Source organism: Watersipora subatra, chromosome 4 (assembly GCF_963576615.1).
Source record: "Watersipora subatra chromosome 4, tzWatSuba1.1, whole genome shotgun sequence".
NCBI classification, from domain to species: Eukaryota; Metazoa; Bryozoa; class Gymnolaemata; order Cheilostomatida; family Watersiporidae; genus Watersipora; species Watersipora subatra.
Window position 1 is genome coordinate 61,144,517 of NC_088711.1, and position 24,432 is coordinate 61,168,948.

Consider the following 24,432-nt stretch of genomic DNA (forward strand, 5'->3'; position numbering starts at 1 on the left):
TGGCAGGTAATGTAGTTGTCTGCCATTTGCCATTAGCTTGGAACATAGCCAATGGCTATTTGAGCAAGCTAGTTATCTACAGCTCTTACTAATAAGAGCCGTAAGAGCAAGCTTTAGTCACATTGCGTCGTAATGTAATACTATGCGTATTTTCACCCACATAGCGACATATATCGCTTAACGAATCCATAAATCTCGTGTAGATTAATAGTTTAGCATATCGCTTGGGAGCGGGAGGTTTCGAGATCAAATCTTCTGCGATACGGGTTCTTCGTTCCAGTATTTAAAAACTATAGCCAAACAAACTGAACACACACACACACACAAACTTTGAGACATATTTATATATATCTTAATAGGATAGATGGGGCAGGGGCTCAAAAGTGTACAGCAGCCAATGAAAAAAGAAGAACAGAGCAATGTCCGTGCGCATGTAACATTCATGCTCACCATAAACTACACGCAGGTGAATTTCACTCGATTACTGTAACAATGGAACCGCACACTGATGATGATGAGCCTGACTGGTACTCCAGAACTCACCAGTGCCTGCCACCGACAAGTATCTGAAATTTGTGACGCTCACCGGACATATACATGTACATGGCTGAACCAAGGTGATTTAACGTTGAATGCAGAGTCACTAATCATGGCAGCTCAGGAGCAAGTGCTCCAACCATGAATCTCCAAACACGAATCTATCACGCTACAAATGATTCTACATGCAGGCTGTGCGAGGATGCACCAGAGACTAACCGACGCATCATCAGTGAATGTGAGCAGCCAGCCAGAAATGCATACACTGAGCTTGATATTTGAATCGTAAAGAAGTCTATGCAATGAGTTTGGCCTCAATAAGCTACAACACTGGTGAAAGCTTTTGAGAATGTCAACGACAACGACCATGCTAAGCTACACTAGGGCTTCTACATCTAGACTGACAAACATGTCTTGGTAAGCCAGCCAGATTATAGTGGCTGGTTTAGTAGCCAGACATTATAGAGATGGACATGAAAAACAAGAGGGCTACTATAATAGAAATAGTGGTACCCAATGCCTACAACATAACCAACTAAGAAATGGAAAAACTGGAGAAATATCTCCCACTTGGAGAGTAGATTAAAAAGTGCTGGCATGCAAGAACAACTGTAACATCGGCGGTAGTCGTTGGAGCATTGTGTGCAATAACACCTGTACATTAAATGTGGCTTGCCCAAATACAGGCAACAGTCAATACAAGAGAGTTGCAGAAAAGCCTGCTATTGGGAATGGCTAAGATCTTGAGGTGAAACTCCACCTCACAGGTCTCTGGTAGGAGACCTGTGAGGTGGAGTAAACATTACCACTTACTTCGGTTAACAGGAATGAGAAATAATTTTTCACAAAGTATATAATCTATGCGCATTTATATATAATCCCTTTCTATCACGCATAGCCAATCTGGCTTGATCAGAACTTAGCGTGACCAATAATACCTAAACTGTTATAGTAAATACACAGTTAGACTGCACACAGGCTAATTACAGACATGCATCAGCTGACAAGCGATGAGTTTTATCTGCCAGCACTCCATGACCTTCTTAGGTTGCTAGCAACGAATAAACGCAAAAGTAAAACCAGATGACAATTAATATACAACTGAAAATGGAACTCGTCTCCTAGGCATTCAGATTTCAAATATTACTAGTGATGGAAAGGTCATAGAATATAAACAAATTGCAGTGTACACTTGAAGACATCACTCTGTTCTATGGTTTGTGTGGGTGTCGTCTACTAATCTATATATAAATCCCAAAGTTTGTCTGTCGTCGTCTGTTAGTCATTCCCCTGTCCGGAAGTCGCTAAAAATTTCAACCGCACCAAACACTTTTTTCATGATTTAAAATTTAAAAGTTACAGTTGTTTGAAAATGTTAAAAAAATTTCACAGTTGTTTATTTTTTCTCTTAATTTATTTCCACTGCACAAAGCAATCTTCTCATGATATGAAGTTTGAAAGTTAAAATGGTAACTTTTGCTATATGTTAAATAAGAAGAAATTTTCTATGCACAGACTTTTTTATTACTTGGGCAATACTGGGCACTCAGCTAGTATAATATATATGCAGCTATTTTATCACTTGTCAAAATCATTGACGCTAAAAAGAGTGAAAATTTCATGCTAAAATTCCACATTTCTTTAGAAATAAGTTTCATCAGATTGTCCGTTTTGTCCGCGATGGAGCTTAGTGCAAAACCGCCTCTCTTCGCCAGGAATACAACATAACATCAGCTTTGTAACGAGTTCCGTCACTAGATAAATCAATTTTTCCTGACATTTTGCGTGGCCTCAATAGCCTGGCAAAGATTGTCATGTTTCTCAAATCTAATATATACGCTACTGTATTTTAGAGAATGTGAACTCAACTCCAGATAACAGATAAAACCAACTCAACTCTATAAAAACAGTGATTGTGAAAAGTATTAGATACAAAACTCTCCTTTTAGCACGGTTTAAACAGGCTCTATCTGACACTGCAGCCATACTTTTCAAGCAGCCATTTTGGACACTACTAGATTCTGTAAGATTGTAAAACTCTGAAATACAGCAATAAGGTTATAGCACGCTTCAAATATATGATAGACTCCAGTTCTATGACAAAGTGTACCCAATTGTGATAAAGACTGCAATCAAGATAGAAACTATGTGTAGCACCACTGCTAAAACCATTTTAAGCCTGCCAAGTTGTACAGAGTCTATATACACACAACCAGTCAAATGCTGCAGGTTTCTTTATATAGACACAACATTTTAGGTGCTGCAGGTTTTCGTATATATACACAAGGCTCTAGATTTTGCAGTTTTTAATGTAGATAAAAACTGCTAGTTCTACAAGGTTTTCTGTAAGATTACAACCTTCTGGATTCAACAGGATTATTTCTGCAAAAGTAACCTTTTAAGTTCTGCAGGGTTATCTCTGTAAAATCAACCTTCTAGGTTCTACTGACAGGGCCATTGCTTGGAATTTCACTTCTATTACCCCTATACCTTTATAGAATCAGAAGTTTTCTTTCTGCCCTTTAGGCCTTTGAACTGAGCTTGTATTTTAAGCGCTGCTTTCTCTACATCCGGGTCAGTGAGATCTATGTCTACTTCTTCCTCTGCTCCTTGCTTTGCTTCAACTTTTGAACCTTCCTGGTTGGTGATAAAAGTTATATATATAATACCATAAGCTGCGAGCAAAACAATTCAAGGTCAATATTAAGCCAAAAAATAATTTGGTATAACAATCTTTACAGAGAGTAAAAAAGGTCTCTTTAAATGAGTTTATTGATTGCTGTTCTTGTGCGTAAATTAGCGGATCATCAGATAGTTCTATGCAATGTTGCAGTTTTAGTAGTCGGTATGCCATGGCAATCTTCTACTTTGATTTCAAGATTTAGGATATTTACAGCTTTCTAAACCCATTGACTTTTGTATATTGTATATACATTTAGATTATAAGTCGTAACTGGATCTTCTTGTTCTTTGTTTAAAAGTATAAGCTTCTTGAATTTTCACCCTCATTGTATTGATCTAAATCTGTAACAAGAAACTATGCTTTTTGATCAATAACCATTAGGCACTGGCAAAAAACTACTTATTTGCTTTGTATGTGAAACTAAACCATAATCTTTGTTCAATCCTGACTATCCGCTTTACTCTATTGACACTTGTAAACACTATTTGTTTAGTTTATGACACCACTAGCTGCATATGTTGAAACAAAACATAGCGCTCTGTGCATGAAAGGGTGGAGTGTGAGAGTGTGAGAGTGAGAGAGAGAGAGAGAGAGAGAGAGAGAGGGAGAGAGGGAGAAAAGGAAAGAGTGAGAGAGTGAGAGAGAGGGAAAGAGGGAAAGAGTGAGAGAGAGGGGGAGAGGGGAAGAGGGAGAGAGTGGGACAGAGAGGGAAAAAGAGAGAGTGAGAGAGTGAGAGAGTGAGGAAGAGAGAGTGTGAGAGAGAGGGAAAAGAGAAAATGAGAGAGAGAGGGAGAGAGGGAGAAAGGAGAATAAGAGAGAGAGGGAAAGAGAGGGAGAAAGGGAGAGAGGAGAGAGAGAGGAGAGTGAGAGAGAGAGAGGGAAAGAGTGAGAGTGAGAGGGAGAGAGTGAGAGTGAGAGAGAGAGGGAAAAAGAGAAAATGAAAGAGAGGGAGAGAGGGAGAGAGGAGAGTGAGAGAGAGAGGGATAGAGAGGGAGAGAGGAGAGAGAGGGAGAGAGGAGAGTAAGAGAGAGGGAGAGAGAGAGAGAGAGAGGAGGAGAAAGAGGGAGGGAGAGAGGGAAAGAGGGAGAGAGGGAGAGAGAGAGGGAGAGAGAGAGAGAGAGAGGAGGAGAAAGAGGGAGGGAGAGAGGGAAAGAGGGAGAGAGAGAGAGGGAGAGAGAGAGGGAGAGAGGGAGAGAGGGAGAGAGAGGGAGAGAGGGAGAGAGAGGGAGAGAGAGGGAGAGAGAGGGAGAGAGGGAGAGAGAGGGAGAGAGAGGGAGAGAGAGGGAGAGAGAGGGAGAGAGGGTGAGGGTGAGAGGACAGAGAGAGGGAGAGAGAGAGAGGGAGAGAGAGGAGAGAGAGGGGGAGAGATAGAGTGAGTGAGGGAGAGAAAGTGTGAAAGAGACTGCATAACTGTTAAACAAAACTGCCATACGCCACACTGGCTGTACCAGACAATGAAAATTTGTTATGTTCTACAGCATTGAGTCTCTAAATTTAACAGGAATCGAAAAAGATGCAGCCATGATCATGTCGATGCATTCTTTGCCTTTTGTTTGTACTTTTATGTACCGATTACCGTAAGGTCAGTGTTTCTACTATTGATCGAAATTTATAAAAATACATCAACATTTTTTATATTAAAAATAAAGTACAAAAATTGAATAACTATGAATATTACTAACCAATTAACCCAGTGTCTAGTGAAAATACCTAGAGAGACTTGCTGCAAGGGTCTGCATGCTTTCTTTGGTGATCACTTTGGTGGCTCACTAGTTCCAATGTAACTTTTCTTATAGCCCACATTTCTCACATTAGCGAGTAAGCTTAAACTATTTTATACACACATCAAACAACTGAAAAAGTTTGTCGACAAAAAATGGGTTTGCGCTGATTGAGCTCACGAAGATCTTTGCTACAAAAATGGGTCGCCTTTCTGTGTAACTTTTTCTTTCTAACAAAAGGCACGTCATAAAAAACAAAACATAATGACAAGGAAACAATTTTGGCCTATCAATAACGTAGTTATGGAAACATACTTGGGGATTGGTAGAGTGTACTTTTTTGATGTGGCATGAACACTGTCTTACATTTTGTGCATGATAACCATTCACTAAATGAAGATGTTGTGGTTTAAAGTGAAACCTGATATACTGCCCAGACTCAGTGCATTCATAAAATTAGCCTAAACTTGAAACAAGAGAATGAGGCCTTTGTGGAAGTATAGTTAGCATATCATTTAGAGAGCCCCAAATGAACTACCTACATTTTTATTATTATTATTAAGTAAAAGGACATAAGTTCAAATCTGCATAAGAAAAATATAATTAAACAGGAGTGTCATGTTTGCTAAGTAACTTATGAAAACTTTTTTAACGCGTAAAGCAATTCTTCTATATATGATAGCAAGTAACCACAACACGCTTTCAGATAGCATTAGCTTTCAAATGTGAAAGATATGACCCATCTAACTGATAACCTTGGCGCAAAAGGGTTCCAGCAACAGTTGTTTGGCTTCATAGATAATTGCGAAGCACTGTATACTTTACCCTAAGAACTTAGTTAGGAAACACAAAACTATTTCATATTACTCTGTTATATCTGTACAGAGTAATGTAAATAATCTACATTTTTTACCCTAAAATTCTAAAGCTTCATTTCACTCAGTAAATTACAATAATAATAAATTAATTATTCTAGTCAAGGTTTGTTTTGCTGCTGGTTTTTCCAGCTTGCATCTAGCTGCTCTCTAGGAACAGCTTTTAGCCCCCACGAATGTTTCAAATCTGATCACAAAGAATCTAAGTTTTTATACTTACCTTAGTCGACATTTTTTCTAACTCGTAAATACCAGATTTAAGAGGAGATGAGAGTCAACAGCGTAAGGCAGCAACCTTGAAGGTTATTGATGCAATAAGCTACTTTGATTGGCTAATATATATCTCTAATGTATGCAGCACAACATGATATGCCAGCCAATGATTTGTTAGTCCTGACAATCTCCCTTCTGTGCAGCTACTTAGCTGTTTTATGATTTCATTTGAGAATATTTTAAATGTTTGGAATGTTTTAACACAATGTATTTATACTGAAGATAATTAGCTTCAAATGGCTATTAATTCTTCCACAGTAACAGGTAAAGCAAGAAACAAATAACCACACCGATAGAACTTATTTTAGGAAATTGTCTCCCTTACATTTATGATTCAGTCCAAGCGTTATTTGTATATGATCTAGAGGCCACTAACTAACCCACTAGCCACAGGCTTAACTGATGATGTAATCGTGCTTAATTTCTGACCTCTGCAAGAAGAGACTTCTGGAAGAATAGTAACAAGAGTAATTGGCATGACCTTTACTAGTCATGACTAGAATGGAGCACAAACCGTATGCACAGAGCATGGACCAGTGCTATATCATGGCTATAGCACTGATCACTAATCAATACACGGGAGGGCTCTAACACATGATATACGGATCAAAGAAAAAGCTTGGACTAAGCAAACGCACTATGCGAGAGTGACATATGCTTTTACTTAGACCAGATGGCACATTTGCTCTCGGCTTATTGATTAGCAGAAGATAAACTGCTGCTGATCATCGCCTTGAGAGCAATCAAACCTTCACCTTTAAACGAATGTCCGCGGGCTAAAGGAAATGGGTGAGGCATTCGAGTTGATAGAGAGGACAGAGAAATAAAGGATCAATAGAATGATTTATTTGAAACCCACACAAATATGACAAGTTTGCCTACCAAAAGCACAAAGCATGCACAATAAAAAACTTACAATATAACAAAAAGGAGAAAACTCCAAACACAATGTGGTGTGTAACTTGAATAACAGTAGTTATAAAATACAAACATGGAAGGACATACAGCGGAAGGAATACAAAGATCTTTGGTAATTCGTTCAGAGATTCAAATTTACAATATTACGCGCTTGTTAATGATATTTGAATTTGCCTTTGAATGTCAAGGACATCGGCAGTATTTGTCAAGGTGGTGTATAACTAGAATATAGAAATGAAGGACATAGAGAGGAAGTAATACGAAGATCTTTAAAAATCTGTTCAGAGATTCAAGTTTACAATATAATGCGATGGTTAATGTTAGATGAATTTGTCATTGAGGGTCAAGGACATCGGCAGTGCTTGTTGAAGTTGTTAATCCCTCGAATCTAGAAGACCAAGCACTGTCTTACTAGCATCTTCCATCACCTTCAACTCAGCTTTAATATCTGTCAGTATCTGTGCAGAGAACAACAATAACGGCTACTTATCAAAACACAGGGATAAACAAATGCTGGGGTAATGGGAACATTTAAATGGAAAAACTGTGGGAATAATCAAATGGTCGAGTTGTAGAAATAACTAAGTGGTGGAATTGCGGAAATAATTAAAAAGCAACTTTTAAATAATTGTTAAATAATAAAAAGCTATTAAAACAATTTCAAACAATAATTTTTGTAATAAAACTAAACCATGAACTCTGAACTAATGACAGCCGTTGCTGAGACATGTTGCTGAGACATGTTGAATAGTCAATGATTGTAGGAACATATTCTGGTTGCAAAATGCATCAATGAGTAAACGAACGGTGAAGTTGCTGTAGTTGCTGTTGCAATTGACAAGTTTTTGCAGTAGATAGAATAACAAGAGCTGATGCCCAACATTTCACAGGTGCCGCAGCATGTAAAATAAAAGGAGAGAACGGAAAATGGAAAAGAAAGTCTTTAATGATGCCTCGCTATGAGACAGAAACAACTCTAGTAAACAGCATTCTTCTAAACTGCGAATAAATTATTTTTGCTCACATGATAAACAATTAATTAAAGACTAGCTGAATGTCCGGCATTCCATGAGTAATAAAAAAGTTTTTGCGCATAAAATCTATTTTTAATTAGCTAAAACTGATTGTTGAAAAACATTTCTTACTTCTCAAGCTACACATTCATTCAAGATTTAAATCAACTTATAAACAGTGGCAGGTAATGTAGTTGTCATTAGCTACGTTTCTTTACCCAATATACTTGAGTAACTTAAGCTAGTAACTTAGACTAGAAGTATAATACGAGCCGCTACTATAAAACAAGTCAGCGTTAGGAAAAAAGGTTGCATCATGATCTTTAGCTACGTGTAGCTGAAGCGAGAGTATTTTAACTAATAGGCATTAAAGATTAGCAGGTGCATAAGTATGTTCACAATTAATCATCGCTACAGCCAGTTGAGCATGCAGTCTGATGGTTTTGAACACAAAACTGGAAAAATCCAGTGCAAACCGGATTTTTGTTTGTAAACCTCTATCGCTATAACTGGATACACGAATGATAGACAAACAGACAAATGTCAAACACCGAGATTTATATATATAAATGAACTTACACAAAATTTTGGTAGATTTTATCAGAAAGTCTCAGGATTTTTCTGCCATTCGCGATTTTTTTGATGCTCGAGGTGAATGTTTGAACTTGCCTTAATGATTTTTGCATATAGCATAGAGTTCGCCTAAAACAGAGTTTTAGGCGAACTCTATGCTAACTCTGAACTCCTGGAACTCTGACAAAACCAATCAAAATGCATGTTAACATCATGAATGTCGTCTTATTGGTTAAGTTTGCTTTTTTCAAACAGCTGCTTATAACTTACATCTTGTGATAAAAAGGCAGAGAATCAGTTCCTCAGTTTGCAGCTGATATTATTAACTTAAATCATAGAACACTTTAAATATTAATTAACTCTTTTGGCACCACAAGTGGTGCAGCTTTAGAAGGCCTTGTACAAAGTTTTTTTTACAAAGGGTTTTAGTTGTCAAAGGTCAAAGGGTCATGTCTTTTAGTCTTTATTTTTGACTCTTTCGCTAGCACGATCCGCGTAATATGGCTAGGCAAAGCGCTTGCAGGTGGCCGTACAAAACATTTCTGATTAATAAATAGTTAATTAATTGGCCTATCGTATCTGTACCTAAATGAAAGGAAACAGTCATCTGCATGCGTTGAGCCATTAAATAGAAAAAATGCTTACAAATTACAACCCATCCTGAGCGTAGTTTCACTTTGCAAAAACTTCATTTTTTATCGCAATTTTTTCTTCGAAATGACCTGTCGTGTCAGACGCATTGTAGATACAGTACGCCCCTGGGTTATAACGTCTCTATTTCGCAGTCTTTTTGCCTTACAACGTGGAGCACAACGTTTTTCATCTCCTTTATACAACATTTTTCTCACCATACGACATCAACAAAAATGTTTCTCAAAATTCAAATTTGGCGGTTGGCGTGCTGAATATGTTGGAATAACGAAGATGGGATATGCTACTCGCCAAAATCCCTTTCACAACGTAACTATAGTTACTGCAGGTAACATTAGTTATTAAGGTTAATATACTATTTTGTTACTGATGTTTAATATGTACAGTACTTATATATAAAACTTTGATGATTTTTACCAAGGGATGTTTGCATTATGTAATTACTATGGTTTCTATACCCCTCTATACGACATTTTCATGTTACCATGCCAACACTGGAACGAATTAATGTCGTTTGGCAGTAATGCACTATAGAGGTTTTGATGATTGTAGATCAAGACTTTGAGGTGATTATCTATTGAACAACAGTACTACTGAGAGTGAACATTCTATTTTATCAATAATAATAATAATACCTTAAAGTACATAAATTACATAATTTTTTTAATCCTATATTTCAATACATCAGAGTATTGGCTTTCGAATGAACCATTGTTTAACATGGTGAGACAGACATTGGTTGGTGTTTATAGGATTTCCCCAGAGCTCTACCACAGAAATGTTCAATGGTATATCCTCAAAAATTGTGACATCACAATTTTCATATTCGGTGTTGTGTGCTCTTACCGCTTATTTTATTGCTTACCGCTTATATTTACCAACTACGATAATGACGCTAGCGTCAGGCGACGGTAGGACAACTCCAGAGAACCAATGAAGATGACAAAGGAATCAGTGTCATTAGCTCTCCATGTACAGATTATTTCTATGATAAATAACTCAGATTCCAAGCATCATACTATGTTTTCCTGATGATGTTATGCACTAGCCCTCTCTTTTTATTGTGATATTGAGAGGCACGACTGAGACTAATCAATTTCAAGCACTGCGTAATCTTGTGAAAATGCGATTGACATGCAGTCCTAGGGCCACGCAACTGCAGGTCACAATTTAATCGATGTGATTTCATTACATTTATCAACGACAGTATATTTATTGATGCATAATTAATTACCTCAGAACATGTGTTTGTATTGGTCGGGGCGTTAGCACGATCCCCGGGCATTGTTGATTATCTAGAATCCTAGTTCATTATTAGTACTCTCTGGGTTTAACAGCACTGATTGTCACAGAAAAGGCAGCGAAAGGGATCGATTACCTAAGGCTAAATAATAATTATGACATCACATTGTGGGAACCACAACCAAGTGTTTTTTTATTGCAGGATGTACTTTTGACACCCTGTTTTTCATAGTTCTATTTTTCTTTGTGTATTGAATATAGACTCATTCGAAAGTCAAGACTGATGTATTGAACTGAATAATAAAAAAATTATATAATTTATGTGCTTTAACTATTATACTAAAACATTATTATTTGACCCAGAAAATGTTCGCTGTAAGAGCAACAATGGCCATAGAAGTGTCTGAGCTCATTCTGCCCACATGTAGCCTTTTTTACGGTATCAGCTGACTTAGAATTTTGAACTGATTAATTCGGTATCAAAACTTTTTTTTATAGACTGAGTGTTTCAAAAGTTATGCCAATTTATGTGCACCCTTGTCAAATATTAGGCTTTTACTGAATATTTACTTATGTCCCAGGAAAAAGATTAATTTGATAGTGAAGGAGTTAATAGAGTGATTCATGAACCTGGACTATGTTGGTAGTGAAGGAGTTAATAGAGTGATTCATGAACTTGGACTATGTTCAGACAATATTGGTAGCGAAGGACTTAATAGATTGATTCATGAACCTAGACTATGTTCAGACAATGCCTCTCACCTGATCTTTGTATTGAGCATCCTCCACATTCTTGGCATTTGTCAGCACATTATAGTAGGCAGACCAGACTGCTGTCTGCAGGCACCGCACTCCCACCTGCCGGACAATACCAGCATATAAATAAATTGTTTCAATATCTTACCATCGTTTTTAGAAGCTATAGAAATATTTTCAGAGACAAACACCGCCTTTATGTGCATTGTTCATAAACAACAATATTTATGAACAATGCACATAAATATTGCTATTTATTTACTTTTTACTTATAAATATTATTATAATTATATGTAAACTCATGGAGAACCTAATATAAACATGGTAACAAAGACATTTAAAAACACAAAAGCTACAGAGAACTTCACAAATGTGAAAATCATGATTTCTCGCTTATCTTAGAAGCCAAATTGACAAATAGAAATACACAATTAGTTTGAAAGCATACATTGCTTAGTCAAATTCATAGCAAATTTACTAGTTTTGTTTATATTCCAAACATGTTATTAATAGCTAGACAAATGATAACTTCTATATTTTTTAAACACAAAATTATGTTAAAAACAATAATATATTACAGGCGTTTTTTCTGACAGCTTCATTGATTGAACCTTAGTTACAGAGTTGTCTGCACCTTCCTCACAGCTGAAAAAATATTTGTTTCTGCCATTTGTTTAAAAAATGGTAAACAATGTGTCCTACAGATGAACTGGCACAATATTTTAATATAATATAAAAAGCTTTGATATTTTTTATCATTTGCAACTGTTTTTGATGTTAGAGGTGGTCCAAATTGCAGCGTTAAGCATCTCTATTTTGTTGGTCTCTTCACGACTACAGACGTCATAATCGAACTTTTGCTTGAGCGTTGTTACCGAGGTCACGTCTTGTCAATTTTAATCTATGAACATCCTAGCAGTCAAACCACCTCAAACATCAAACACAAATAATAGAAAAATACCGACAAGTTCTGATAAAATCCACTAAAAATTTTTGAAAGTTCATCCATTCATCAAGCTGGAGTTAATCAAGTGTTTAAATGAAAATTGAATCCCTATAAAGCAAAAATAAGATATGAGAAATACTAGACCTGAACATCAGAGAGACACTGAATATTGACTATTGGGGCGAGGTCTTTCAGTGTGTCCCACAGAGTGTTGATGTCCTTGGCAACACTGAAGGGCACAGCGATGGCATTGTACAAAGCCTCTCTCTCCGCCGTTTTCTTCCTACACGAGACAACACGCTTGAGAGATGATTCTATTACGAGAAATTATATACAGTAATCAAAACTTTAGCCCGTGCAGAATGGAGGAGTTAGCAAGAGGAGTGACTATGAGATGACAACGAACAATAGGTGTTTGTGATGGAAACATGTCATGAATAAGTTCATACAATGACATACAGTAAGAAACAGTCTCATAAACACAAAGAATATCAGGTGAAAAGAACCAAAGCAACGTATCATGTTTGAGGCTGTCCATAAAAATGAATAATCTAAACACGCGCAGACATTTACATAAGTGTATATATAGGATGTTTACTAACCTCTCCTTTTCCTCTGCTGTGTTCGCAGGGAGCTTCGAAGCTTCCTGTCAACATATCAACAAACTTGATGGTCTGTGAAGACTATATAATGTCTATGTATGTAACAAAGCACGAGACTGTAAAATAAAAGGTTGATATGCTGACCTAGTATAAAATGGCTGCCGCTTACAGAGTTTTCAAAGAGCTCACCATGAAATGACTGAAGGCATAGCTGTCAGCATCTATCTTTGGTATCAGTGCGTGAGAGAGCTTGTGCAGAGGTGGGATGAGCCGCCTCATTTGAGGGTCAAGGTCTTCATACCTCTTGTAGCCATAAGTCAGAAGAGCGGCCATGGAACTTAAGCCGGACCCCTACCACCGATACAAAGAATTATATTCCCAATTAGTTTCATTATTATTATGTATATGAAGACAAAGAATGTATTAAAATTATGTATATTAATAAGAATGTATCTTTCCTATTACAGATCCAGGAGCAGCCATCTCATGTAACTTCCATGCAAGGATACAGCTAATATGCACGCACATACCAAGTAGAGAATTGAAGAGTAAATCTATGATTTTAAAAAGGCTACAAATATGAGAGGTTAAATGTAACATGCATTCGATCTATTCCAGCATGATGCAGAACATTCCGGAATGAAGCAAAACATTCCAGAATGATATAAAACATTTCAGAATGATACATAACATTCCGAAATGAAGCAAAACATTTTAGAATGATACAAAATCATAAAAAATGCCGAAAATGTTTCAAGCTAAACACCAGCCTCAATGATAATATCAGCAGGCAGAATTAGAATGCCTTACCAGTAATGCAAAAAAATAGTTTTATTTGATTATTGATTGGTCTATAACTAGCAAGTATACTAAAAGGTCTATATGCAGTGTGCTGTATACCTGTTGCTAGTGATTAAACAAATAAAGATTTTTTCATGTTGAATTCTCTGGATAAACTCAAATTGTATTAAATACGTAGCTTAGCTGTAAGTTTGAAAAACTATATAGAGAAGAGGATCTGTAAAGTGAATAATCTTTAATATAATAGGAGTTGTGTCCACCCGTAATCACGGTTGAAGACAAAAAGAATTGCATCACGCAGAATTCAAACGCCCGACTTTCAGCCTGGTAGACCAACACTCCCACAACAACGCCAATCAACCAACCACTGGAAGTCAAGAATAATTGTATACATAATTATTACATCCGATAGCCTATTATGGCACACTACACCGCCAGTGTACTAGTAGTTATAAATTACATCATTTAAATCAGTTGACCAGGTTCAACTAAGTTTAACCAAGAATATAACCTCTGCAGAAGGATCATGGTGATTGTGCAATAAACATAAATATAATTTACATCCTTGCAGAGGTCTAATAACAGCAGGCATCTACTTCAATGTATCGAAGTTGAACACAAAAACATTCTTTTAAAGACACCATCTATAAGCAATGGCAGTTGAAGTTCTATTACAGACAGCTGTACTTTCATAGATTGCTGATGCGGACCTCTATGCAGGTTAAGACTATTTCAACTAACAATTAAAAGATGTCTACACTAATATTATTAGAAATCTACACTCTAGTAATGATAGAAATGGCTAGCGTACCAGGGCACCAACTAGAGCAGCCACAGATCCACCACCAGGCACAGGGGTTCTATTGCTGACAGCTCTCACAAAGTCCTTGAGCAGGAGATTAGTAAGGGAGGGCTCGGAGTCCTCCTCATGAAGCATGAATCTATGAGAAAACTCAAGCTAATAAATACTCCCCTCAAATGAACTTTAAAATAAATAGACCAAGGGAAGTACTTTGAGAAAAAATATAAACTTTTTTATTAGGAGAAAGTTAAAACCATATATACTGTCAAACCTCGACTCACAAATGCTTCAATTCTTTTGCTACAAATTAATTTTTTACTGGGATAATTACATATTCGGTAGAACCTATCTGTCAAGGGTTCATTGAAGTTGTCATAGATTTAGAACCACAGTCTATGAACTACAGTCACAGACTGTGGTTCTAGATTAGGTGGAACCAAATTAATCAACATAAAATTTTACAGTTATTGATGCCATAAGGCTACAAATATGTTGCAGAGTGAACTCAGACACTTTTTTGCTACTACAACGAGTAACAAGTTGAGTTTGTTCTTAAGCCAGACGTGTTATCGATATAATAATTATTATTATTGATATTATCATAGCTTACAGCATTATTATTACTGCTAAAACCAAAATAATCCCTGCCACTAGTACTATTGTTCAATTGATGATCATCAGAAGTCTATTGATCTACAATTTGTGAAACCTCCGTAGCTGTAATGACATGGATAGTAATTGCGAAGAAACTGCGATAAAAAAAGTTTTTAGGAAGCGAAACTAAGCTCAGGGGAGCTGTAAACATACTTTCTATTGGCTCAACGCAACCAGATTGTTTTCTTTTAAGATTACAGACAGTTTAAGATACAGACATTAATTACTGCAGACATTAGATGCAGGCTAATTAATTAACTACTCATTAACTACTAATCAGAAGCTGTTAGTACAAAGCCTACTAAAGTCACACTACACGGATCTTGTCCGTGTCGTGCCAAGCCGCACTACACAACTCGTGGTGCGCAATGAGTTCATGTATGAATTTTCAACACATGATGTAAAATTCTAGCAAGCATTTGACGCTTCACCCAAAGTAATTCCCAACATATGATGTTCAAAATTTCTTGAAGCATCGCAGATTCGCAAAGGAAAGAAAAAGGTGAAAGGTAAAAAGAAATCATACGAACAATAAAAAACATACAAACTAAACTAGTCTAAATTCTATCTCGTCTCAGTTAATGTAGGAGGAGCTCTAGTCCCTTAGAGCTCTACTTCTAACCTGTCAATCCTGACGTCTGTTCTCATGTCTCTAAGATAAAAAAACAACAAAAACATTTTTTTTGATTAACTATTATTTAAGATATTAGCTTTTTATATATAATTCTATATAATGCATTTGCTTTAATGCTACGTACTTATCATCTGCAGTAATTATTAGTGAGTTATTGTAGGTTTTTGGACGGTGCAACGAATTAAATAAATTCTTATAGAAATGTTTTTACAATGTACGAAGGTTTTAACAAGTGAAGACAATCTCAGAATGAATCTACTTCATATTGAGAAGTTTTACTGCATTTGTGCCAATAAACATATTATACAGTGCTTTGCACTGTGCTGACTCTTTAATCTATTCATTTTAAAACAAGAAAACAACTATGACTTTAAAACATTCAGTAAATTATCATAAGTAAGCGCAAATGAAGAAACTCGAGTGGCCGCGAAAACATCAACAGTTGAACAGTTGAAACCATCAAGTACGAAGCATGACTGTATATTCCTGCCGATTAGCTGCACTGAGTTGTGAGTGTATGTTAGCTTGTGTATTTAAGTATTTTACCAACGAATGTATATTAATTACTCTCATTCCTAACCTTCCACATTGATGATCAAATTCATTAACAAATTTTGTTTCCAACCATTTACCCATCTATATAATTATATAAATCTCAAAGTCCGTCGTTCGGCTATAGCTATTAAAATTTGGGAAATATATATCTGCTTCATGCTGGATTTGATCTCGGAACCTTCCGATCACCAGGCGACAATCTTATCAATAAAGCTACGCGAAATGTAATGATTTCTTTAGGCGATATGAGTCGTTATGTCACTTAAAATATGCATAACACTCTGCATTACGCAACATCACTAAGGCGTGCTCTCCCGGCTCTTATTAGTAAGTTTAGCAATGCGGATAGTAGCCAGTATCTACTGGCTAAATCCTTACCAACTGATCTACTGAAATGCAATGATTCCATAGGCAGTATGAGTTGTTATGTCAACTAATATACCTATGGCACTCTGGATTATACAGCGCTCTAAAGCTTGCTTTCACGGCTCTAATTAGTAAGTTTAGCAATACAGATAGTAGCGTACTCAAATTATTCATTGACAATGTGCCAGGCTAATGGCAAGTGGCAGGCAACTGCATTACCTACCACTGTTTATAAGCTGTTTTTAATACCCGTGCAACGCCAAGCATTTGGCTAGTAACACAAGCATGTCACACTTAAAAAAGGAACAAATCCTCTGACAGCAAGTGACAAGTGCTTCGAAGTACAGTGGTGGTCGTAATAATGGGACCGCCTGGCAATTTCATAATAATCTTTTTCATCTATGGCATAAACTCCCTTTCCCTGTAATCTCAGACCATGCATATTATACATATTTGAAAGCAAATTTTCTAGTCATTCTGTCTACTACCAAAGCTACACTTTAGTAATAAAATCTGTTTAATGGGCACTCATTATATCCTATCAGGTCAGTCTAGGCTTTTGGTGTCATACCAAATATTAGGATGATAGAAATACTTTTAAGGAACTTGAAAACACCATCAATTAACTTTCATAAAGCTATGTCTAAAATTATGTCAAATTAAGTTGCGTTTTCCACAAATTTAATCATTATTTTTTTTTGGTTTTTGTACCGCTTTATGCCGCAAATGCCACATCGTACCCAAAATCAAACTAATAAAGCAAATATCAGTTAGTTTTACATAATATTCTTATCCAGTACATTCTGAGCTTTCTATTGATGTGCATATTGTCATAATTCACATAATACCGACGGAACATTATATGAATTAACAACAAAAAATGTGTTTATTTTAACTGGTCCCATAATTACGATCACCACTGTACATGTATAATGCTCAGTTCAAACTTTCACACGTAAGCAAATGTGTACAGATTACTGTCTCACTCTATGACTTTCTCTTTTGGCTCAAAGTGTTTGTAGGAATTAAGTCCGAGTCTGTCGATAGCAAGCCTGATCTTCTGCTCCTCTTCCAGAATGAAGAGTCCGTCTCTCTCGATATAAAAGTCTGCAGCGGCAATCAGGGCCGACTTAGGAAGGACTCCCACCACCTCCGACCCCACAACACTCAGTTTTAGTGCCTGGGCAATGAGAGAACACGGGCTACACACCAGCCAGTTTTATTTTATTTATTTTAATCAGTTTTAAAATATTTTTAGTTGATGAAAACTAAATTCGACAAGATATTTGAGCAAGATGAATTTCGAAACTATCACAAGTTATAAGCTGCTCCTTGTCTGTGATGTAAATGAAACAAAGTGGATTGACCTAAATAAACGCATTTGTAGCTGAGGTTCTTATAATCCTGAGGGAGAATACAAACCCATCATTAGCTGAGTGAATGCTCAGAATTAATAATGAAATAATGCGTAGAAAGAGGGTTGATACAAATTGGTTTTAAAGGTGAACTTAGAGAAAACTTTAGTAGATTTTATCAGAAATATTGGTGTTTTTCCATCATTTGTGATTGTTTTTTATGTTTGAGGTGATCTGACTGCCAGGGCGCTTATAGATTAAAATACTGGTATAAACTATAGCAACTCGTGACGAAATTTTTTCGATTTTAATCTTTAATCATCATGGCAGCCAGATCCCCTCTAACATCATAAACAATAAAAATGATAGAAAAATTCTGATACTTAAAAATCTACTAAAATTTTGTGTAAGTCCATCTTTAATATGTGATAAAGTTAGTCAGGTGTCTTTAAACTATCAAACTCTGTCTCATGGAACTTATATAGAAAGAAGAAACAGTACTGTGGTGAAAGGCATAAGAGTTGCCTGAACCATGAGGTCATGAGTCTCATCAGATAGGCATATTATACATGGTACTAAAATTAAGCGATAATATAATACTAGAAATTGGAAGACCTAATCAGAGAATAAAACATTTTTCTGTTTTAACTACACATATTAATATACTTTCCTTTATTGAAATAGTTCACTATAGCACTCTGAACAAGTTGTTAAATTTTCAAAAAATATAAAAAGGTAAGACAACTCCTCTGCTATAGAATTACATATGTAAGCGGTAACTAACTAACCTGGGCTTGTTTGACTGCAGCCTCATAGGCTACATGCATAGGAGTGAGGTTGATGTTGCTTAGGTTCATAGAGATCTGAGCAAGGTTAGCCTCCTGCAGATACCAGCCCATAGCCTGCACTCCTGCCAGCCTCTCAGGCTACACATATCAACATATCATAACATTTACTCAACCATGAGCAAGTACAAACAGCTTGAAACTATATTGAAGATGCGATGCTATAAAGGACTAGCCTTTCTTGTAGATTAAATATCCTAGAATCGTTTGACAGCGACTAAAACACTACAATAAATGTAGTATTGCACTCCAGTGTGTATAATAAACAACACTGTAATAAATGTACCTACAGGGCTGAAGTGACTTGCCATAAACAAACGTGAATACATGTGTAAATGTTTATTGCAAATCCTCAATAATTCTAAGTATCTCCTAAAATCATGAGCTATGCCAGCTATACAAAGGCTCAATTTCTACTTCCTGTTCCTCTCCGTTAATAATCTTTACATTTGAATAAGAATTGTTATAATACACTCTAAATATTTTTACTAAACAACAGATAAGAAACTTATTGTCAGTGACAATAAGTTTCTTTCATTTTCACCCGGCTGTTCTTGTCACCAGCCCACTAACTGGGTCAAATTACAGTAGAGAAAAAACAACTTTCTGTTGATTGGAGGTCATAAAGATTGGTTCCTCCAACATTCTCATAATGACTGAACGGTTCATCCACTTCTATAACATTTCAGACGATAGTAATACTTATCATCTAGAATTTTAAAACTCCAAAGAGTAAATACTTTCTATTAATGCCCGAAAAGCGAGTCTTTTACAGCAGAAAAACACCGAACCAATGTGGAAACAACTCCAACCTAGTTCTTGCATAACTGGTATTATTTCTACAAATTCTAAAAGGTCAACTCACTGTGATAAATGTACTCACAAGGTCAAGGTGACTTGTGGGTACCTTTCTCACTGTATATATTTATACTGCCATCTATGAATATATAAAATATACTGACATCTATTAGGGTGAAAATAGCAATTAAGTCTAACAAATATATATGCAAATATCCACAAGCGCTCACCGAAAGACTTGAGCTGTCAAAATCAAAGAGGTCATCATGAATACACTCCATGAAAGCTGAACCCTAACAAGCTGAGGAAACAACAACATATTGAATGCCTTATTTCTACTTGGAAACTGTTAGCTTGAGGTCTCACCCGTGGAGCACCCTGCTCTCTTATAATACAAGATATTCTATGCGCCTGCTCCTTGGTGCCGAGCAAGTTGACATTGTAGGCTATGAGGAAGTCTCGAGCACCTGCTATTGTTGCTCCCCAGCTGGGCACAAACTGAGCAGGGCCATAGTCTGGCTCCCATTCTGTCTTCTCCAACTACAGACACGAAACAAAACATGTTATTGATTGCAACCGCTTATAAGAATTGAACCAGCTTATCATATTTGCCACACAATGTTTAGCATGGACTACTAACACAGCTGGACAGTTCATTTAGACATTTAAAAAGTACAGTCAAACATGGATAACTTGCCCACGGATAGCTCGAACACATGGTTAATTCGAACGGTTTCTTTGGTCCGTTCCCACGTAATGATAAATTGCTATAGATAACTCGACTTCAACTCTGTTAACTCGAACAGTTTTTTGCCCAACGGCTACCGATACGGTTGTTATCGCTTTAGAAAATCACTTTATTCCAAGTCATAGAGGTAAACCTCAACTTTTCGTAAATCATAGGCGTCGTTATTACCACCGTCGGCAAAATATTTTTGTCAACGACTTTTCTAAAGGTTTGGTGAATTTTGATTTTTACCAAACATCCGCTTGGCGATCGCCATTCGGATGCATGGAAAAGTGAGGTGACCTTCGCATAAACTTCAAGAAAAACCGGCAAAATTGATCTCGATTAAAACGCTCAAAAGAAAAAGATGTCTTTTCTTCTGAGCATTTCAACAACGATCAAGTTTTGCCAATTTTAATCTAAAAAACGTCCTGGCAATAATATCACCTCAAACAACAAAACAATCTCAAGTGATAGAAAAATCTCCTAAACTTTTTGATAAAAAAGTTTTAAACTTTACATTAGAGGCATTTAATTTGAAAAAATCCATTTATGCTTTTGATTTATATTATAGTTTGTATATGTGCATGTATCTACTAATAATTAAATACATGGACTTGTGACAGTGCTCTGATAACTTGAATACTCTGATAACTTGAACACTTTCGCTCGGTCCCGTGAAATCCGAGTTATCTATGTTTGACTGTATGTCAGTGTGATTGATTATATAAGGCAGTTTTTTATTTAAAACAAAAAGCTACATCTACAGAAGCAATGTTTCAACTTGTGATAAAAAAGTCAATCTAAGAGACCAGCTAGAAATAGGTAATGAAACACTACTTGTAGGATGTGGAAACATTTCTGCGCAAACAAAATAGGTGTCAGCAATTGCTCATCCCTATGCTGGTCATGCACTATAAAGCAGGCCAACCAAATTGAAGTGGATTATTAACCTCTTAAAGCACATATTTTTAGCGACGTATTTTAAAACGAACCCAATTCCCAAGATTTTATGTATTTTACACAATTTTCACACAGGATAATGTGTAATAGACAACTAAACCGGTATTCTGAATACACAAAACATACTTGTTATTTGTTAGTAATGTGGAACTAACATTGTTTTAGCTTAAGATATTTTGGGGCAGTCTTGGTTAAGTAGTAGGACTTGCCGAGGTAGCTTGGGGTAGTTTTATCCTCGCATAGTAGGAACTCCAAGGTATTTAATTCATAATAAAACATTTTAAAAACAGTTTTGTAATTATCTTGGAATAGTCCAATTGAGGAGTTAGACATTGCATTTGGTGGCTAAATCTCTACCATTTAAAAATGTTGAAATATTAAGTTGATGGTAAACAAGTTCACATTTAACACTTCCTGGAAACAATTAAACGGGTTGCATGTCTTTCGTCAAATTCCTGTAACCCCGGGAGTCGAAAACTATTTTTAAAATTTGGGAATTGTCTCACCTTATCCTCGAGTCCTTCATATTCGCCTGCCCTGATTTGTGTAACAGTCTTTCTGTAGTCACGAGTGGAGGCGTGGCCATACAGGTACACTACCAACAGTAGGACACAGTCAAAATTTTTAGAGAGCATCTCACAAAACGGAACAGCATGTATGACTCACAACACGGAACAGTATGTATGACTCACAACACTGAACAGAATGTATGACTCACAACACTGAATAGCATGTATGACTCACAACACGGAACAGTATGTATGACTCACAACACTGAACAGAATGTATGACTCACAACACTGAACAGCATGTATTACTCACAACACGGAACAGTATGTATGACTCACAACACTGAACAGCATGTATGACTCACAACACGGAACAGTATGTATGACTCACAACGCTGAACAGCATGTATGACTCACAACACGAAACAGCATGTATGACTCACAACACGGAACAGCATGTATGACTCACAACACGGAACAGCATGTATGACTCACAACACGGAACAGTATGTATGACTCACAACACGGAACAGCATGTATGACTCACAACACGGAACAGCATGTATGACTCACAGCACGGAATAGCATGTATGACTCACAACACGGAACAGCATGTATGACTCACAACACGGAACAGCATGTATGACTCACAACAAGGAACAGCATGTATGACTCACAACACGGAACAGCATGTATGACTCACAACACGGAACAGTATGTGTGACTCACAACACGGAACAGCATGTATGACTCACAGCACGGAATAGCATGTATGACTCACAACACGGAACAGCATGTATGACTCACAACACGGAACAGCATGTATGACTCACAGCACGGAATAGCATGTATGACTCACAACACGGAACAGCATGTATGACTCACAACACGGAACAGCATGTATGACTCACAACACGGAACAGCATGTATGACTCACAACACGGAACAGTATGTATGACTCACAACACGGAACAGTATGTATGACTCACAACACGGAACAGCATGTATGACTCACAACACGGAACAGCATGTATGACTCACAGCACGGAATAGCATGTATGACTCACAACACGGAACAGCATGTATGACTCACAACACGGAACAGCATGTATGACTCACAACACGGAACAGTATGTATGACTCACAACACGGAACAGCATGTATGACTCACAGCACAGAATAGCATGTATGACTCACAACACGGAACAGCATGTATGACTCACAACACGGAACAGCATGTATGACTCACAGCACGGAATAGCATGTATGACTCACAACACGGAACAGCATGTATGACTCACAACACGGAACAGCATGTATGACTCACAACACGGAACAGCATGTATGACTCACAACACGGAACAGTATGTATGACTCACAACACGGAACAGCATGTATGACTCACAACACGGAACAGCATGTATGACTCACAGCACGGAATAGCATGTATGACTCACAACACGGAACAGCATGTATGACTCACAACACGGAACAGCATGTATGACTCACAACACGGAACAGCATGTATGACTCACAACACGGAACAGCATGTATGACTCACAACACAGAACAGCATGTATGACTCGTCTCCAAATAATGCTATAATAACACTTACAAAACTATTTTACAGAAATTAATTTGGTTATTTAGATTTATAAATTAGATGATGTGATTTTGCTGCATGGAAAGATTAAAAATTTAACCTTTTGATAGGAAATTATACGTAATTAATTAATTAATTAATTAATTATACGTAATTACCCAATAATTGTACCGAACAATAAAAAGCCAAAAAATTTATAAATTAATAAATCTGATCTTGTGTCTGTTAGTCTGCAAAAACCCTACAAATTTTTACATTTTTCATTTTCAATTTCATCCAAACTTCACATGCTTCGTGCCTTCCACCAGTTCGTCAAAAATATTTAGTTTCAAAACTGCGCCTAGTTTCTGAGAACCACCTTTTAAACTCCCACCTGTGGGCTCTTTGATTGAACATGAAGGAAATAGTTGGCTTCGCCATGCTTAGGGCTAATGAGTAAAATAAAAATTGCAATTTAGTCTCCTAATAACAATACAATAAACTTACGAAACCGTTTTTTCATGACAAACAAGTAAATGCGGTCATTAAGATATCTAAAAAAGTTTAAACGATTCTGTCGTAGAGAAATCTGAAACAAAATATACTTAAGTTTACCCAATAGTGAAATTGGACAACGAAATGCAAAAAAATTATTAATAAAAAAATTGCAATAAATTTAGACATAATGTAAGATGACCAACCAGGAACATTGAGAGTAGCTCCAAGGGCTTCTGCAAACCGATTGGCGCAAACCACACACTCCTCCATAGAAACATCTTGTACAGGTATGAAGGGGCAGACATCTAATGCTCCCAACCGCAAATGCTCCCCTTCAAATAGACGTATTCATAGAGCTTTATAGAGAATATATGTTGAGAATATTTATACAGTAGATAGAGAATATATGTTGAGTATATTTATACAGTAGATATAGAATATATGTTGAATATATTTATACAGTAGATAGAGAATATATGTTGAATATATTTATACAGTAGATATAGAATATATGTTGAATATATTTATACAGTAGATAGAGAATATATGTTGA

At 36.6% G+C, this 24,432-nt stretch overlaps 1 protein-coding gene across 1 annotated transcript in view; it reads right to left on the reverse strand.

Annotated features, from left to right (window-relative positions):
* Window positions 1-6,923: 6,923 nt before the first annotated feature.
* The window catches only part of LOC137393447 (formimidoyltransferase-cyclodeaminase-like), a 49,771-nt gene continuing 32,262 nt past the window's right edge, over window positions 6,924-24,432 (reverse strand). The window contains exons 3-13 of the mRNA XM_068080001.1: window positions 24,083-24,211; window positions 21,797-21,885; window positions 19,967-20,140; window positions 18,746-18,883; window positions 17,589-17,782; window positions 14,403-14,532; window positions 12,980-13,141; window positions 12,791-12,834; window positions 12,333-12,471; window positions 11,249-11,344; window positions 6,924-7,465 (exon numbers count right to left, since the gene is read on the reverse strand). Coding sequence (XP_067936102.1) covers window positions 7,382-7,465; window positions 11,249-11,344; window positions 12,333-12,471; window positions 12,791-12,834; window positions 12,980-13,141; window positions 14,403-14,532; window positions 17,589-17,782; window positions 18,746-18,883; window positions 19,967-20,140; window positions 21,797-21,885; window positions 24,083-24,211 — 1,379 coding nt within the window. The 3' untranslated portion in view covers window positions 6,924-7,381. The remainder of the gene's footprint in view (window positions 7,466-11,248; window positions 11,345-12,332; window positions 12,472-12,790; window positions 12,835-12,979; window positions 13,142-14,402; window positions 14,533-17,588; window positions 17,783-18,745; window positions 18,884-19,966; window positions 20,141-21,796; window positions 21,886-24,082; window positions 24,212-24,432) is intronic.